Here is a 13297-nt window from a genome sequence, read left to right on the forward strand (position 1 = left end):
GAACTTTTTGTCCTCCAAGGATGATGACTAATGCTGGATATCAGCCAAAATACCCACTCCTACACCTGCTGATACAGGCAGGACTCAAATGGAATGGTTTAAATAAAGCTATATGCATGTTTAAGAATGACCCAAACGGTGTCCAGACCTAAATCCTATTGAAAATGTGTGTCGGGACTCGAAAATTGATTTTAGATGCTCTCTATCCAATCTGCCCAAGTTTGAGCTGTGTTGCAAAGAATTTGTGTCTTACAGTGCAGAGATGGAACTGAAGAACCCTAACAGACTCACAGCTGTAGTTGCAATCAAAAGATGATCTTCACAATATCGACTCAAAGCTCTAAATACAAATATCTCCAGGTGTTTGTTTTTGGTTTGTTTTTTCACTTCAGTTATGTACTTTGTGTTTCCCATCACATAAAATCCTGGTTAATACATTAAAGTTTGTGTCAACATGTAGAGAAATATTTCTGCCCCCTGCAGATCTGTGAACTCCAAAAAGTGGCCTGTATAGAACTGACTGGAGGTTTGGTTTGACTTTTTTTTCAATTAATAAAGAATAAGCAGGTATATTCATGCCTGGATTGATAGATCATACCACAATAGAACCACTGAAAATCGGTCATTATTACTGTTTAGGAATTTTTAAAGAAAACTGTCAATATTTGAAACGAAAAATTTGTTTTAATCACTTAGGAGATGTTTTGATACATGGACAGTCCAACAATTCCTAACAGCACAGTTGTTGGCATCGGATGAATGCTGCAAGTAGCTGGATTTGGACTTTAGCTGATTTTCTCTAATACCAGTTATGTTTTTTGAATCTGCTGACATAAAGCTTTCTTTCCCATCGCCACTGCAGCTGAATGACGAGCCGTAATGTTCCCACATAGACTTTAGTCATAGATGGACGTTCTGTGTTTTGTTTTGCTCTGTTTTGACTTCTGCAAATAGACGTTCTCCATGTGTTTCAGGTATTTGTTCAGTACAAGTCAATCCGAACCCACAGGGCTGAGGGCTGTAGCAACAATGTTTGGTACATATTTATGTACCTTTAAACTAATAGACATATTTTTTCGGCTCATCACCCGAACCTGATTACTGCTAGATCTGTATAATCAAGAAATCAGAACAGCTTGAACAATAACACGATGATCTATGCCTCTATTTATAACCTTCATAATAACGTCTTTATACTGGTATAAGGTGCTCTGAACTTCATAAAGCATAAGGCTAATTAAAACAGCCTACATTGTCCTCTTTACTTATTAAATGCATTGTATGTGTATTGTGTGTTGGGACTGCAGGCTGTAGTTTTCCCTGTCAGATATCATTTAATACAGAAGACATTCTGAGTGTGTTGGTGAGAGTGGGATGAAACGATGAAAAACTCTACAACTACTACTGATATTAATGGTAACACTGATGCCAACTTTAAACTTTTTCACACAGTAACCATGGCATCTAATAACCTTGACTTTATCTGAGTGGTAAACTGTTTTTAGATGTACGGTTCTTCATGTGGGCCAAAATTCCTCCCCAGCAATAGAAGAGACTCCTTGGCAGTTTTGACGCTTCATGGCAGCCTCTGATGCTAAGGGTTGGACAGCCAGTCATTAGGTTTAGGGGTTAATTACTGGTTCACATAGAGCCAGGTGGGTTTGGAGCATTTTTTCCCCCTCATTGTTTTGAAAACGCATTTTGTGTTTACTGAGGTTATCTTTTTATGATGTTAAAATGTGTTCCAACACTTAATTGTGACAAACAAGCAAAAACAAGAAATCAGTAAAGGTGCTTTTTCTCAGCACTGTATATGATATTTTCGAAGCTGTTTTTACCCTCTAAACCTGATTCCGAGGTTAAAATTAAGATTGACTAGTGTTTTGTAAAATGTGCGTTTTCCATTAGTTTCCGTTGTGTTTTCTGTTAAGACTTAGTAGCTAACTTAAAGCTAAATTTGGCATATAAACCAGCTGAGGTTTGTTTCATCGAGCCAACATCTGGCCTTACGCGAGCCGCCATTGGGAATTGTTTTACATCGTTCCTTTTCGGTTGTTTTTTTTTTTAAGGCACGTCAACAGGCCGGGACTCAAATTTGCGACAGCCTGTGTCGAGGACTAAGGCCTTCGTACATGGGTCGCATGCTTTACCCCTGCACCACCACCGCCACGCCCATATTGTTCCTTTTTGAAGAACTTATGAGACCTTTTTTTAGCTGGAAAAATGAATGTACTGCGCATTGACCTAGCTGCAGAGGCCCGTTAGTACGTTTTATGTTAGGCATACTGATCCAGTGTTTAGGGGGCTTCAAATGGACCTGAAGAGAAAAAATGATGAAAATTAGAAGATATCGAACCTGAAACAACTCCTGTTCCACAAAGCTTTGTAGGGTCTTCATCTAAAGCTTTGTTCAGTACCAGTAAGTCAGCAACTTTGTTCTTCTGACGGTACAGAAAAACATATTTTGGTCCAGTAAGTAATTTTAGCTGCTTAGTATTTGTTTTTGATCTCAAAGAAAGATGTGAAGATTTCATGTTGCTGGGTTACAGATGGCACCACACCTAAACTTTTTGTCTGTGGTTGATTTTTACCTCAGGTTATTTTTCTTTCTACTATTGCGGGTACTTGTGTTAGTTGGCTTCATTCCTGTCAGACCTTCCCCACGCTTCCCCTGCGGTTTCTTGCTGAAGAATGCTGGCAAGTGTTTGGGTCGTTTTATGTTGCAACTGAATTGTTGCCAGTTGTTGTTTTTTAAAGGTTCAAACTATTTTGTCTGATCACCTGTGCTAAAGCTTTCCTGGTGGACTGTAGATGATTCATCTAGATGCATCAAATGTGGTTTTTGGAGAGAATATGCACCAGAATAAAGCCTGGGTAAGTCTGGTTGCTGCATGTACATTGTGTCATCAATACGGACAGATAAAGAAAGGCAATAGATATGCACACAGTTTGTGAGTCGAAGATCAGACTGGAGGCCAAGACAAGGTGAAGAAAAGGTAGACAGCGGAGTGAAAGTGAAAGAAAGGAAAGTTCCAGGAGCGGTTGTAGGTGAGAGAAGGATGCGAGACAACTGATGATTGGTGTTGAGTTGAGAAGATAATAAAGAATGGATGTAAACCTAAAATGTGGATGAAGCAGCGGCTGTGTGTGTGTGTGTGTGTTTGTGTGTGTGTGTGTGTGTGTGTGTGTGTGTGTGTGTCAGTCAGAAACACCACAGTTATTCAGCATTCAACAAAGGAATGACTGTGTGCTGGGACAGTCACTGCAGATCCAGATTCCTGGTATGGAGCCCACCCCTGTGAAGTCTTTTTTTAGCACACACATACACAGACACACACACACACACACACACACATGTGTATGCTGTGTAAAACATACACACTCACTATTATATAGAGTCTCAATCTGAGTTTGACCTGTGCTACCCCCTGCTGGTAGACAAGCGTTAGAGCAGTTTTCTACAATAGGACTCACATTTGAAAATGGTAAACTACAATATGTTGCGTCTGTGATATCAGACTTTTTTTTGTGTGTTTTACTGATCTGAACAGGCAACAGAGATGGTGGAAGATGACTGCTGCTGTGATGAAAATCTGCAACATAATTCAGCCACAGTTTGTCCAACAAGTTGATGGATTTAGTAGTAATTGAAAGAAAACGTGAGGGCTGTGGAGCTTTCAGTAACCAACAGTTAGAAGCCGTGATGGGACTCTGGTCCAAATTGTTCCATCCACCAAAAGTGCTAAAGAGCAGGCAAGGGGGCATAGATGAGTTTTCTGAGGAAACAAAAATCAGCAGGATAAGATCCAAAACTGTACCATCTGAAACTATTGTGTGTCCTAAAAATGTTTCTTTTAAACTTGCCTTTATACCTCACTCCTGGACTGGAAGCTGGTCGTCTAAAACCGTGTTCCCTCTGTTACTGAAAGTTATCTTTTTACTTAATGTGCGGTACTTATCTCTTTCCTCGTTTTGTGTTTTTATGCAGCTGAACTGGAGTTTGTTCAGATTGTCATCATCATCGTGGTGATGACAGTGATGGTGGTGGTGATCATCTGCCTGCTCAACCACTACAAGCTCTCCACATGGTCCTTCATAACACGGCAAAGCCAGGCCCGCAGGCAGGACCATGCCCTGCAGCAGGTCAGAAGTGGTGTTTATCTGTGTACAACTAACCAGATTCTTTTCTCCATGTGGTTGAACTTACTATCATAATTCGGTTTATTTATTTAAAATGCACGGATTCACAACAGATGTCTTCTCAAGGCACTTAGAAAGACAAACCGATGCAGCTTATATACTGATGGTCAGTTCAATCACATCATATAGAAATATTAAAACTTAGTAACAACTAGCTCAGTGTCTGCCACCACCCTCTGGCAGCTTGAGAAGACGGAGCAGACTCACACGATCACAAGAAAGCAGAAGCACAGTAGTAGTAGTAGGACCTATGTTGTCCCCAACTTATGGCGGAGGAACACGTCAATTTAAGTCTTAATGTAAGAAACTGTGGCTTGGTGATCAATTACTCACAAGATTGGCTATTCTGGTGAGAAATCTAGTTTAGGTGAAGATATAAATAAGGAAAGCTGATCTAATATTTTCAAGTTTAAGTTTCCATATAAAATAGCCAACGGTTCTGTTTTGGTGCGCTTCGGTGTGACTCATCCAATGTGTGTCAGAAGTCATTAAATGAAAGACTGCTACCGATGCCATGGTGTCTGCCTCACTGGGACCCTAACAGCTTAAAGATCTGCCTCCCAAGGTGGAACATTTGAATCTCCTGTATATGGTGGAGCTTGATTATTTATGGTTTTTTATGCAAGTCGGAGAATGTTACATTCTGTTCTGGATTTAACAGGAAGCCACTGAATAGAAGCTAAAATAGGGGAACTATGATCTCCCTTTTTAATTCTCATCAGAACTCTCAACTCACCGTTTTGGACATTAAAGAATTAAAATATTTCCAGCCTTAAATAAGCAAATGTGTGGACTAGTTAATATGCACCATTCCTGGACAGGATATTCCTAATTTTGGCAAAATTGCGGAGATGAAAGTAGGAAGTCCCATAAACATTTTAATGTGGGATTTAAATAACATGTCCTGTTCATAAATAACACCAGCTTACTGGCAACCAGAGCTGCTGAAGGACTCTCCTGTGTTATCAGAATAGACATATATATATATATATATATATATATATACATTTATATATATATATATAGAGAGAGAGAGAGAGTCTAGAAAAAAAATGGCAAAAGATACAAAGAATTGAGGTGTTGAAGTGGCCTATTAAAAGTCCAGATCTCAACTGGTGCTGAAGCTATTGATTATTGTAGTAATCAATTAATCTAACAAGAGATACTCTTATAACATTAACATACCTCAATAAAGAAGCAGTTTGAACTTAAGAAAACCAACATTTATTTAAATGCATTATAAATGACAAATATGTAAAAAAAAAAAACTCAATTCAGTGCTCACAACAGGGCATTTTATTAATAAAGTTCTTAAATAAAATAAAAAAAAAAAACAATGCATTTTGCTGCAGGTTGCATGGTGCAATTGTACAAAACTTCTGTGAGAACATGAACAATTCTTGGGTGAAGCTAAAGCTGACAAATAAGGTTTTTTATCCTAACTGCAAAATATATACACTGCTCAAAAAAATAAAGGGAACACTAAAATAACACGTCCTAGATCTGATTGAATTAAATATTCTCATTGAATACTTTGTTCTGTACAAAGTTGAATGTGCTGACAACAAAATCACACAAAAATCATCAATGGAAATCAAATTTATTAACCAATGGAGGCCTGGATTTGGAGTCACACACAAAATGAAAGTGGAAAAACACTAGAGGCTGATCCAACTTTGATGTAATGTCCTTAAAACAAGTCAAAATGAGGCTCAGTATTGTGTGTGACCTCCATGTGCCTGTATGACCTCCCTACAATGCCTGGACATGCTCCTGATGAGACGGTGGATGGTCTCCTGAGGGATCTCCTCCCAGACCTGGACGAAAGTATCCACCAACTCCTGGACAGTCTGGGGTGCAACGTGACGTTGGTGGATGGAGCGAGACATGATGTCCCAGATGTGCTCAATCAGATTCAGGTCTGGGGAACGGGCGGGCCAGTCCATAGCTTCAATGTCTTCATCTTGCAGGAACTGCTGACACACTCCAGCCACAAGAGGTCTAGCATTGTCCTGCATCAGGAGGAACCCAGGACCAACCACACCAGCATATGGTCTCACAAGAGGTCTGAGGATCTCATCTCGGTACCTAATGGCAGTCAGGCTACCTCTGACGAGCACATGGAGGACCATGCGGCCCTCCAAAGAAATGTCACCCCATACCATTACTGACCCACTGCCAAACCGGTCATGCTGAAGGATGTTGCAGGCAGATCGTTCTCCGCGGTGATTCCAGACTCTGTCACGTCTGTCACATGTGCTCAGTGTGAACCTGCTTTCATCTGTCAAGACCACAGGGCGCCAGTGGTGAATTTGCCAATCCTGGTGTTCTCTGGCAAATGCCAAGCGTCCTGCACGGTGTTGGGCTGTGAGCACAACCCCCATTTGAGGACGTCAGGCCCTCATACCATCCTCATGGAGTCGGTTTCTAACCGTTTGTGCAGACACATGCACATTTATGACCTGCTGGAGGTCATTTTGCAGGGCTCTGGCAGTGCTCCTCCTGTTCCTCCTTGCACAAAGGCAGAGGTAGCAGTCCTGCTGCTGGGTTGTTGCCCTCCTACGACCTCCTCCACGTCTCCTGGTGTCCTGGCCTGTCTCCTGGCGCCTCAAGGCTCTGGACGCTACGCTGACAGACAGCAAACCTTCTTGCCACAGCTCTCATTGATGTGCCATCCTGGATGAGCTGCACTACCTGAGCCACTTGTGTGGGTTGTAGAGTCCGTCTCATGCTACCACAAGTGTGAAAGCACCACCAACATTCAAAAGTGACCAAAACATCAGCCAGAAAGCATAGGTACTAATCTCAACGTTATTGAAATGCTGTGCTCGGAGGTCACATTTATGTAATCATTTCATAAAATGATTTCTAAATTCTGTTTTGACATTTAAATTCATAAGGGGAAAAATGAGGACAGTTTCCCCATAGCTGTTGTTGATTTGGCAGAACTGTTGTGTGACTATTTAATGCCAGCATCATTTTGATCCAAGCTGATTGTGAGTGAGGCACTTTCTGTCTGTCTGCTCATCTGTTCTCACTGAATGTTCCCGTGCAGTCTTTGTGTTAGTACATTTCTGTATTTGTGAAACAGGACAAACATAGCCTACCAGTATGTTCCTAGTAAAGTACAGTGCTGCTAAATGAATATTTTTATTCCAGTTTGAGCTTTTGACCCAGTTTTTACAGTGGTGACAGCTTTACTGCAGTCTGTTGAGTGAATTTGCAGAATTGGTTTTCCTGAAACCTGTCTATATTATGATTTTACTACAGTTGTGCCATATTGGAGGCAGAACATTCTCCAACTCAAACTGGCTCAGCTGAATCAGCTGGGCTACAACATGGTCATTAGTTTGGGAACATTAGTCCAAGATGCTGGCTCTGTCTCATACTCAGACGGCATGGGATATTCATACCAAATGTCCTGATACTGTATTATATTGAATTTTAAATAAAACCGGGAAAAAATTGTTTGGAATGCAAGAATATTCCAACTGTAATGAACATGCATTTTACATACTAGTGTAATATTTACCCACCTGGACAGATGCTCCTACAGGACACAGACAACATTGTTCAATAAAAGGTCACATAGAGATGGAAGCTCAGGTGAGAAAGTGAGGAAAGAAGAAAACAGACATATATATCGCAACTGACATTGTCATCGCATTTTTTTCTATTTAGTAGGAATCATTCACGTCTGTTTCCTGATACACAAAACACTAATGCCCAATAAAGCTGCATCAATCCGGTCTGGAAGACCTTGATGTTGAGTTCATTAGAGAGCGATCTGGATATGAGGGTCCTTGCTTCTTGTTAACATGCCAGGGGTCTAGGTCAAGCACACACACTTTCACATACACAGTGTGAAACGGCTCGCACTGAAACAAGTTCAAGCACAAAATTGGTTGGAAAAATCCGGATCCATCCATAACTGTATTTCAAAACAGCATCTGAAAATGTTTTTCCTGATACTGTACATGGGCTAATACTGTTATAGCTTCTTATAGATTTTTCATATCCTCTATATATCTGTTTTTAGTGCTATCCAATCAAAGTAGAAGTAATTCAGAGACTAACTGTTCAAAATCAAAAAAGCCATATATCATATATTAAACCTCCTATTAAACAAGCCAAAAATAGCTGTGTGGGACTTTTCATGTCATTTCTGGGTGTTCTGTAGTTGGCATAGCATTTCATGATGCATTGACTTGGACTTGGAAATATGATGTTTGCCACGTAAGTTTATGTAAAAAATAAAATTGTTTATTTCTATAGCAATAGTTAACCAAAGTGCTGCACGAAGGATAAATCATTGTAGTGTACATACTAAAATAAAATGTATGTATGATAATTAACACAATAGGTGCTAAAATAATCTGTTCAACTAGAACTAAAAGCCAAAGTGCTGTTTTGTGTCATATGTTTTTTTAAAAAGAACCTTAAAATGATCTACAGTCACCGCATAACCGCATTTACAGATGAAAACACTAACAGCGATATATGTATATAGATCAGGCAGTCAAGCCAGGACGGAAACACCTGCGTGGAGCACGAACATTCAAAATACAATCCGTAACACTGGTGCCATACCATAAGACCCTTAAAAACAGACAATAACATCTTAAAGTTGCTTCTAAAATGAACAGGAAGCCGGTACAGAAAGGTTAGCGCCAGTGTGATGTCATCGTAGCGTTTAGTTTTAGTCAGAAGACGTGCAGCAGCATTTTGTACAACATGCATATTCTGAATAGATGATTTACCAAGACCAACATAAAGAGTTGTTACATTAATCCAAGTGAGATGTAATAAAAGCATGAATTACTTTTTAAAAGTACATTAATGTTTTACTTCACTTGACTGAGCAGTTATAGCTGGAAAAATGTCTTTAAAAATATGGAAGTCATTGCTGTTTATGATCAGCAGCTGAACAAGTCTAAATTCTCACTATTCGAATGAAGTATCACTGCTTACGTTTTTCCTCATAATCTTTAAAAATAGGTGCAGGGTTTGTTTGTTTTTTCGGACGATAGGTGAACACAATGTTTACACTAAAGGATGAAACCATTTGTAGTTTGATAGCAACCAGCACCGTTGCCTTTTTCCTCTGCTCTGAGCTTGACTCCAACAGCTTCTAATGTGCCAACTTGCAAAAAATGCAAGTGGGAGAGTAGTATGAGGATGTAACAGAGTAACGAAAAGTGGCCAACTGGGAGCCGGTTCCACAGGAGAGGAGCCTGATAAATAAAGGATCTGCCTCCCATTCTACTTCTAGAGACTCTAGGAACCACCAGTAAACCTGGAGTTTGGGAGCAAAGTTCTCTGTTAGGAACAAATTGAATAATCACATCTTTGATGCATGATGAAGCTTAATTATTAAGGGCTTTATATGTGAGGAAAGCTAATTCTATGAAATTCTGTTCTGCATTTAACAGATAACCAGTGAAGGGAGGTTAAAATCTGAGAAATAGAATTTGTTTTTAATTTTCATCAGAACTCTTGTTGCAGCGTTTGGATCAACTGAAGGCTTTTAACTGCATTTTGTGGACATACAGAATTTAGTGGTAAATGTAATGCCATCCAGATTGAAAGAAAGTCTTCAAGGTTTTTATGTCTTCAAGGCCAGCCTGTAGTCTAACTGGTTAGATTCATCAGAATTTATGGATAAACATAGCTGAGTATCATTAGCAAAACAATGGAAATGTATCCCATGCTGTCTGGTAATTTTATCAACTGGAAGCATATATATAAGCATACATGCAGATGGGAAGAACAATTATTTAATACACTGCCGATTATGCAGGTTTTACCACTTGCAAAGCATGTAGAAATCTAAAATGTTATCAGGTACTCTTCAACTGTGATTGACAGAATCTAAAACACAAATCCAGAAAATCACATTGTGTGATTTTTAAGTAATTAATTTGCATTTTATGTATTTCATACAATAGAAAAATAGAACTTAATATTTGGTACAGAAACCTTTGTTTGCAATGAAAGATATCAGACGTTTCCTGTAGTTCTTGACGAGGTTTGCACACACTGCAGCAGGGATTCTGCACCACTCCTCCATACAGATCTTCTCCAGATCCTTCAGGTTTCGAGGCTGTCTCTGTGCAATACAGACTTTCAGCTCCCTCCGAAGATTCTGGATTGGGTTCAGGTCTTGAGACTGGGTAGGCCACTAGTCAGCGCTGACTTTCATTTCCATCATTTCCCATGATTCATTGCGGGTCGAAGCGGATTGGTCAAGCAGGGGCAGCCATGGAGGACCACAGCGGCAAAAGTTGTGATTAAATCGTGAAAAAGTACACTTTGTGTGACACAATGAACTTCTACAATGTTTAGTGTGGGAATATAACTGTGTAGACGTGAAATATCTGCTTGATTTACCAACACATCGCTTGATTTCAAATGTGCTCTGACTTGTTCGGAGTTTTCCGCTCCCGCCGTGGTAACTAGTTTGCCTCGCCAATCTTCCCGGCGGTGAAGCTAGACCGTCCCAATCCGCAGCTGCTCACTTCCGGCCTCCATGGTTTTAGCGATCGACGAAGGACCCAGCCCACGTAGACCGGGTCCTTCGAAGGATGCAGCCCCTGAATTGGGACATACCCTAGAGTCTGCAGCTTTATTCAGCGCTAACCAATAGGGAAACGTCTTACATCGTTCGTATTTAGGCCCTGTCCAGGATGTTCATGTTCAAGATTTGTTTAGTTCAACCTAAAACAGACCGTCAAAACCAAAGGGGCGAGAGTCATAACCAGGGGCATTTTTAGAGTCTCAAAACATTGGGGGCTTTAGCCCTAATCCAAGATATTTAGATTTCAATAAGACAATTTATAGGTAATTTTAAATTAAAATAATATAAGACATATTGTACCAGCTCTCTGTCTCGGCTGGTTTTAGACTGAATGTAAATTATTGTGAATCAAACAAAAAAGGTTTACAATAATTTAACTTTTTATTTTTCTTTGAAGCTGAGTGAAGGACAAGGAGAAACAGAGTTTAGGACTGATGAAAAACTATTTTGCTGGAGCAAATAATGACACATTTTGAGGTATTTAGAAAAGAACTTAATCTAAATTTTTGCTGACAAAAGTTTTTCTTACACTCAGAGATGTTTACTATGGGTCAGATAAATGTACTTCTTTTGTCATCTACATAAATTACCTTTTTAAACGTTACATTCTCATTAAAGTGTTCCACTCCTGAGGCTCCATTGTCTTTATTCTTATATTTCAAAAAAGGAAAGTGGTATAAAGTTGATTTTCCTAAATCTTAGTCAAATGGTAAAATCCTAAAACACATTTATTTTATTATGCCAACAGCTTTCGAAACATTTAATTAAAATTGTTCCTTCTTTTATGAACCTGTTCTCTTTTATCGCCATCTTTTTAGCTCTTCATTCCACTTCTGAAGAAATGTGTCCTGCCAAAAATAATAAATTAAACATTTTTCAACACAATCTTTTGTTCCGCACTGAGCATGTGAGACATTAGTGCAGTTCTTACTATTAAACACTTTGAGAGAAAAAGGTGTTAAGTTGTGGTGTTTAAAATATAGCATAGAGCCTCATCCTGGACCTTATCAGTACTAATATTACAGTTATTAATAACTGTATACATATGCTAACATTGTTTAATTAGTTTAGTTTATATAATATTTCATGTGTAATTCAGAAAAATAAAATAGTTAACTAATCAATGGTCCACCTGTGATTATTTGCTATAATTTATTTCTTAATTATACTGCATCTTTAAACCCAGAGCTGCATGTTTAGAATCAGCATAGAAGATATGAAAGAGAAGAGGGAGGCTTACTTTTGAACTTTCTACTACGTCTTATTGGAACCAGGAGATATTTTCCTGGTTTATTGAGCAACACTTTTTTCTGTCTACATGTAGAAGTAGACTATAAGACTGGCTGCAGCAATGAAATCAATGTGTTGATCTGAAGGACCCTTTATTGTGTTCAGCTACGTTAGGATTAAATACTTTTATTTTGACTGAAGTAAAGGACCAGATTTTTTTATAATGATAACAATCCCGCTAGAAGCTCACAGAGATGGTTGGTGCTGTTTTCTATCACAGACAGATCATTTAACTTCACCTGTAGCTCAGGTGAAAGTTCTTCATCATGACCCTGAAGATGCTCATTAGAGTGAACCTCCACCTCATGTCTTGCTGGGTGAATCAGTGATCAGCTGTAACTTACAGTCAGGCCATTCCGAGCATTCATGTTTTACCGCTATCTTCAGCCTGGATTATACCGCTCTGCTTCCACCAGTTCCTGTACACACGCACCCACCAGGCTCCCACTCTCCGGTTGCTCTAAAATGATCCCTGTTCGAGCCGCTCAGTATAACTTTTCAGGTAATGAAGGAGGCTGGTCGACCTGGAGTAAACTGCTGTTCTGGAGTTCTCCAGAATGGAGTCCGTCTCTGGCTGTGCGCGTAGTTGCGCATTAGCGGTGCCGCGAGTGCGCAAATAACTATTTTTTGTCTTCTCCATTTAACTCATTGTCAGGTTAGGTGGAGCGGGACGTGATTATATGGAGCACAATTGAAAAAATCTGATTATTTTAAAATAAAGATTTTAAGTCCAATATCATTTTGTGGCGGCATCTTTTTAATACTTCTAAATTTCTTCTATCAAGAAGTCCGGGGCTTTTCAGAAAACATCCGGGGCTTCTGCTCCGGATGCCCAGGTCTAACTATGCGCCGGGTTGTAACCAAAGATTTTTGACATGCGCAAATAAAAGTTTATGTTTTACAAAAAACTTTTTCCTCTTTGTGAGAAAAGATGAGTAATTTTAATCAAAAAAAGTTTTTCCAAACAATGTTTTCTCCCCAAAATAAAAAATCCCTGAAAAAAAAAAAAAAATTGTTACAACTTAATATTGAGACAAATTTACCTCCATAGAAATCCTGACGTGTTCTGATGTAAGTTCTCAAAGCAGTCCGCGGTAAAGCGATTCGCGCAAACTAGTACCGTCTTCAGCATTGTGACTGGAACATTGGCCTCAAAAATAAAATTAAGCTACGAATCTCTGTTATCCGACAGCAGGAGGATGTGCCTGGACACATGTGGGTCTTTGCAGC

At 39.4% G+C, this 13297-nt stretch overlaps 1 protein-coding gene across 5 annotated transcripts in view; it reads left to right on the plus strand.

Annotated features, from left to right (window-relative positions):
- Positions 1-13297, plus strand: part of LOC124866066 (low-density lipoprotein receptor class A domain-containing protein 4-like) — a 406571-nt gene that overhangs the window by 376745 nt on the left and 16529 nt on the right. For all 5 annotated transcript variants that reach the window (XM_047361711.1, XM_047361714.1, XM_047361713.1 and 2 more), the window contains one exon: positions 3989-4143. In XM_047361711.1, coding sequence (XP_047217667.1) covers positions 3989-4143 — 155 coding nt within the window. The remainder of the gene's footprint in view (positions 1-3988; positions 4144-13297) is intronic.

The sequence above is a fragment of the Girardinichthys multiradiatus genome, chromosome 3, assembly GCF_021462225.1.
Source record: "Girardinichthys multiradiatus isolate DD_20200921_A chromosome 3, DD_fGirMul_XY1, whole genome shotgun sequence".
Classification (NCBI taxonomy): domain Eukaryota; kingdom Metazoa; phylum Chordata; class Actinopteri; order Cyprinodontiformes; family Goodeidae; genus Girardinichthys; species Girardinichthys multiradiatus.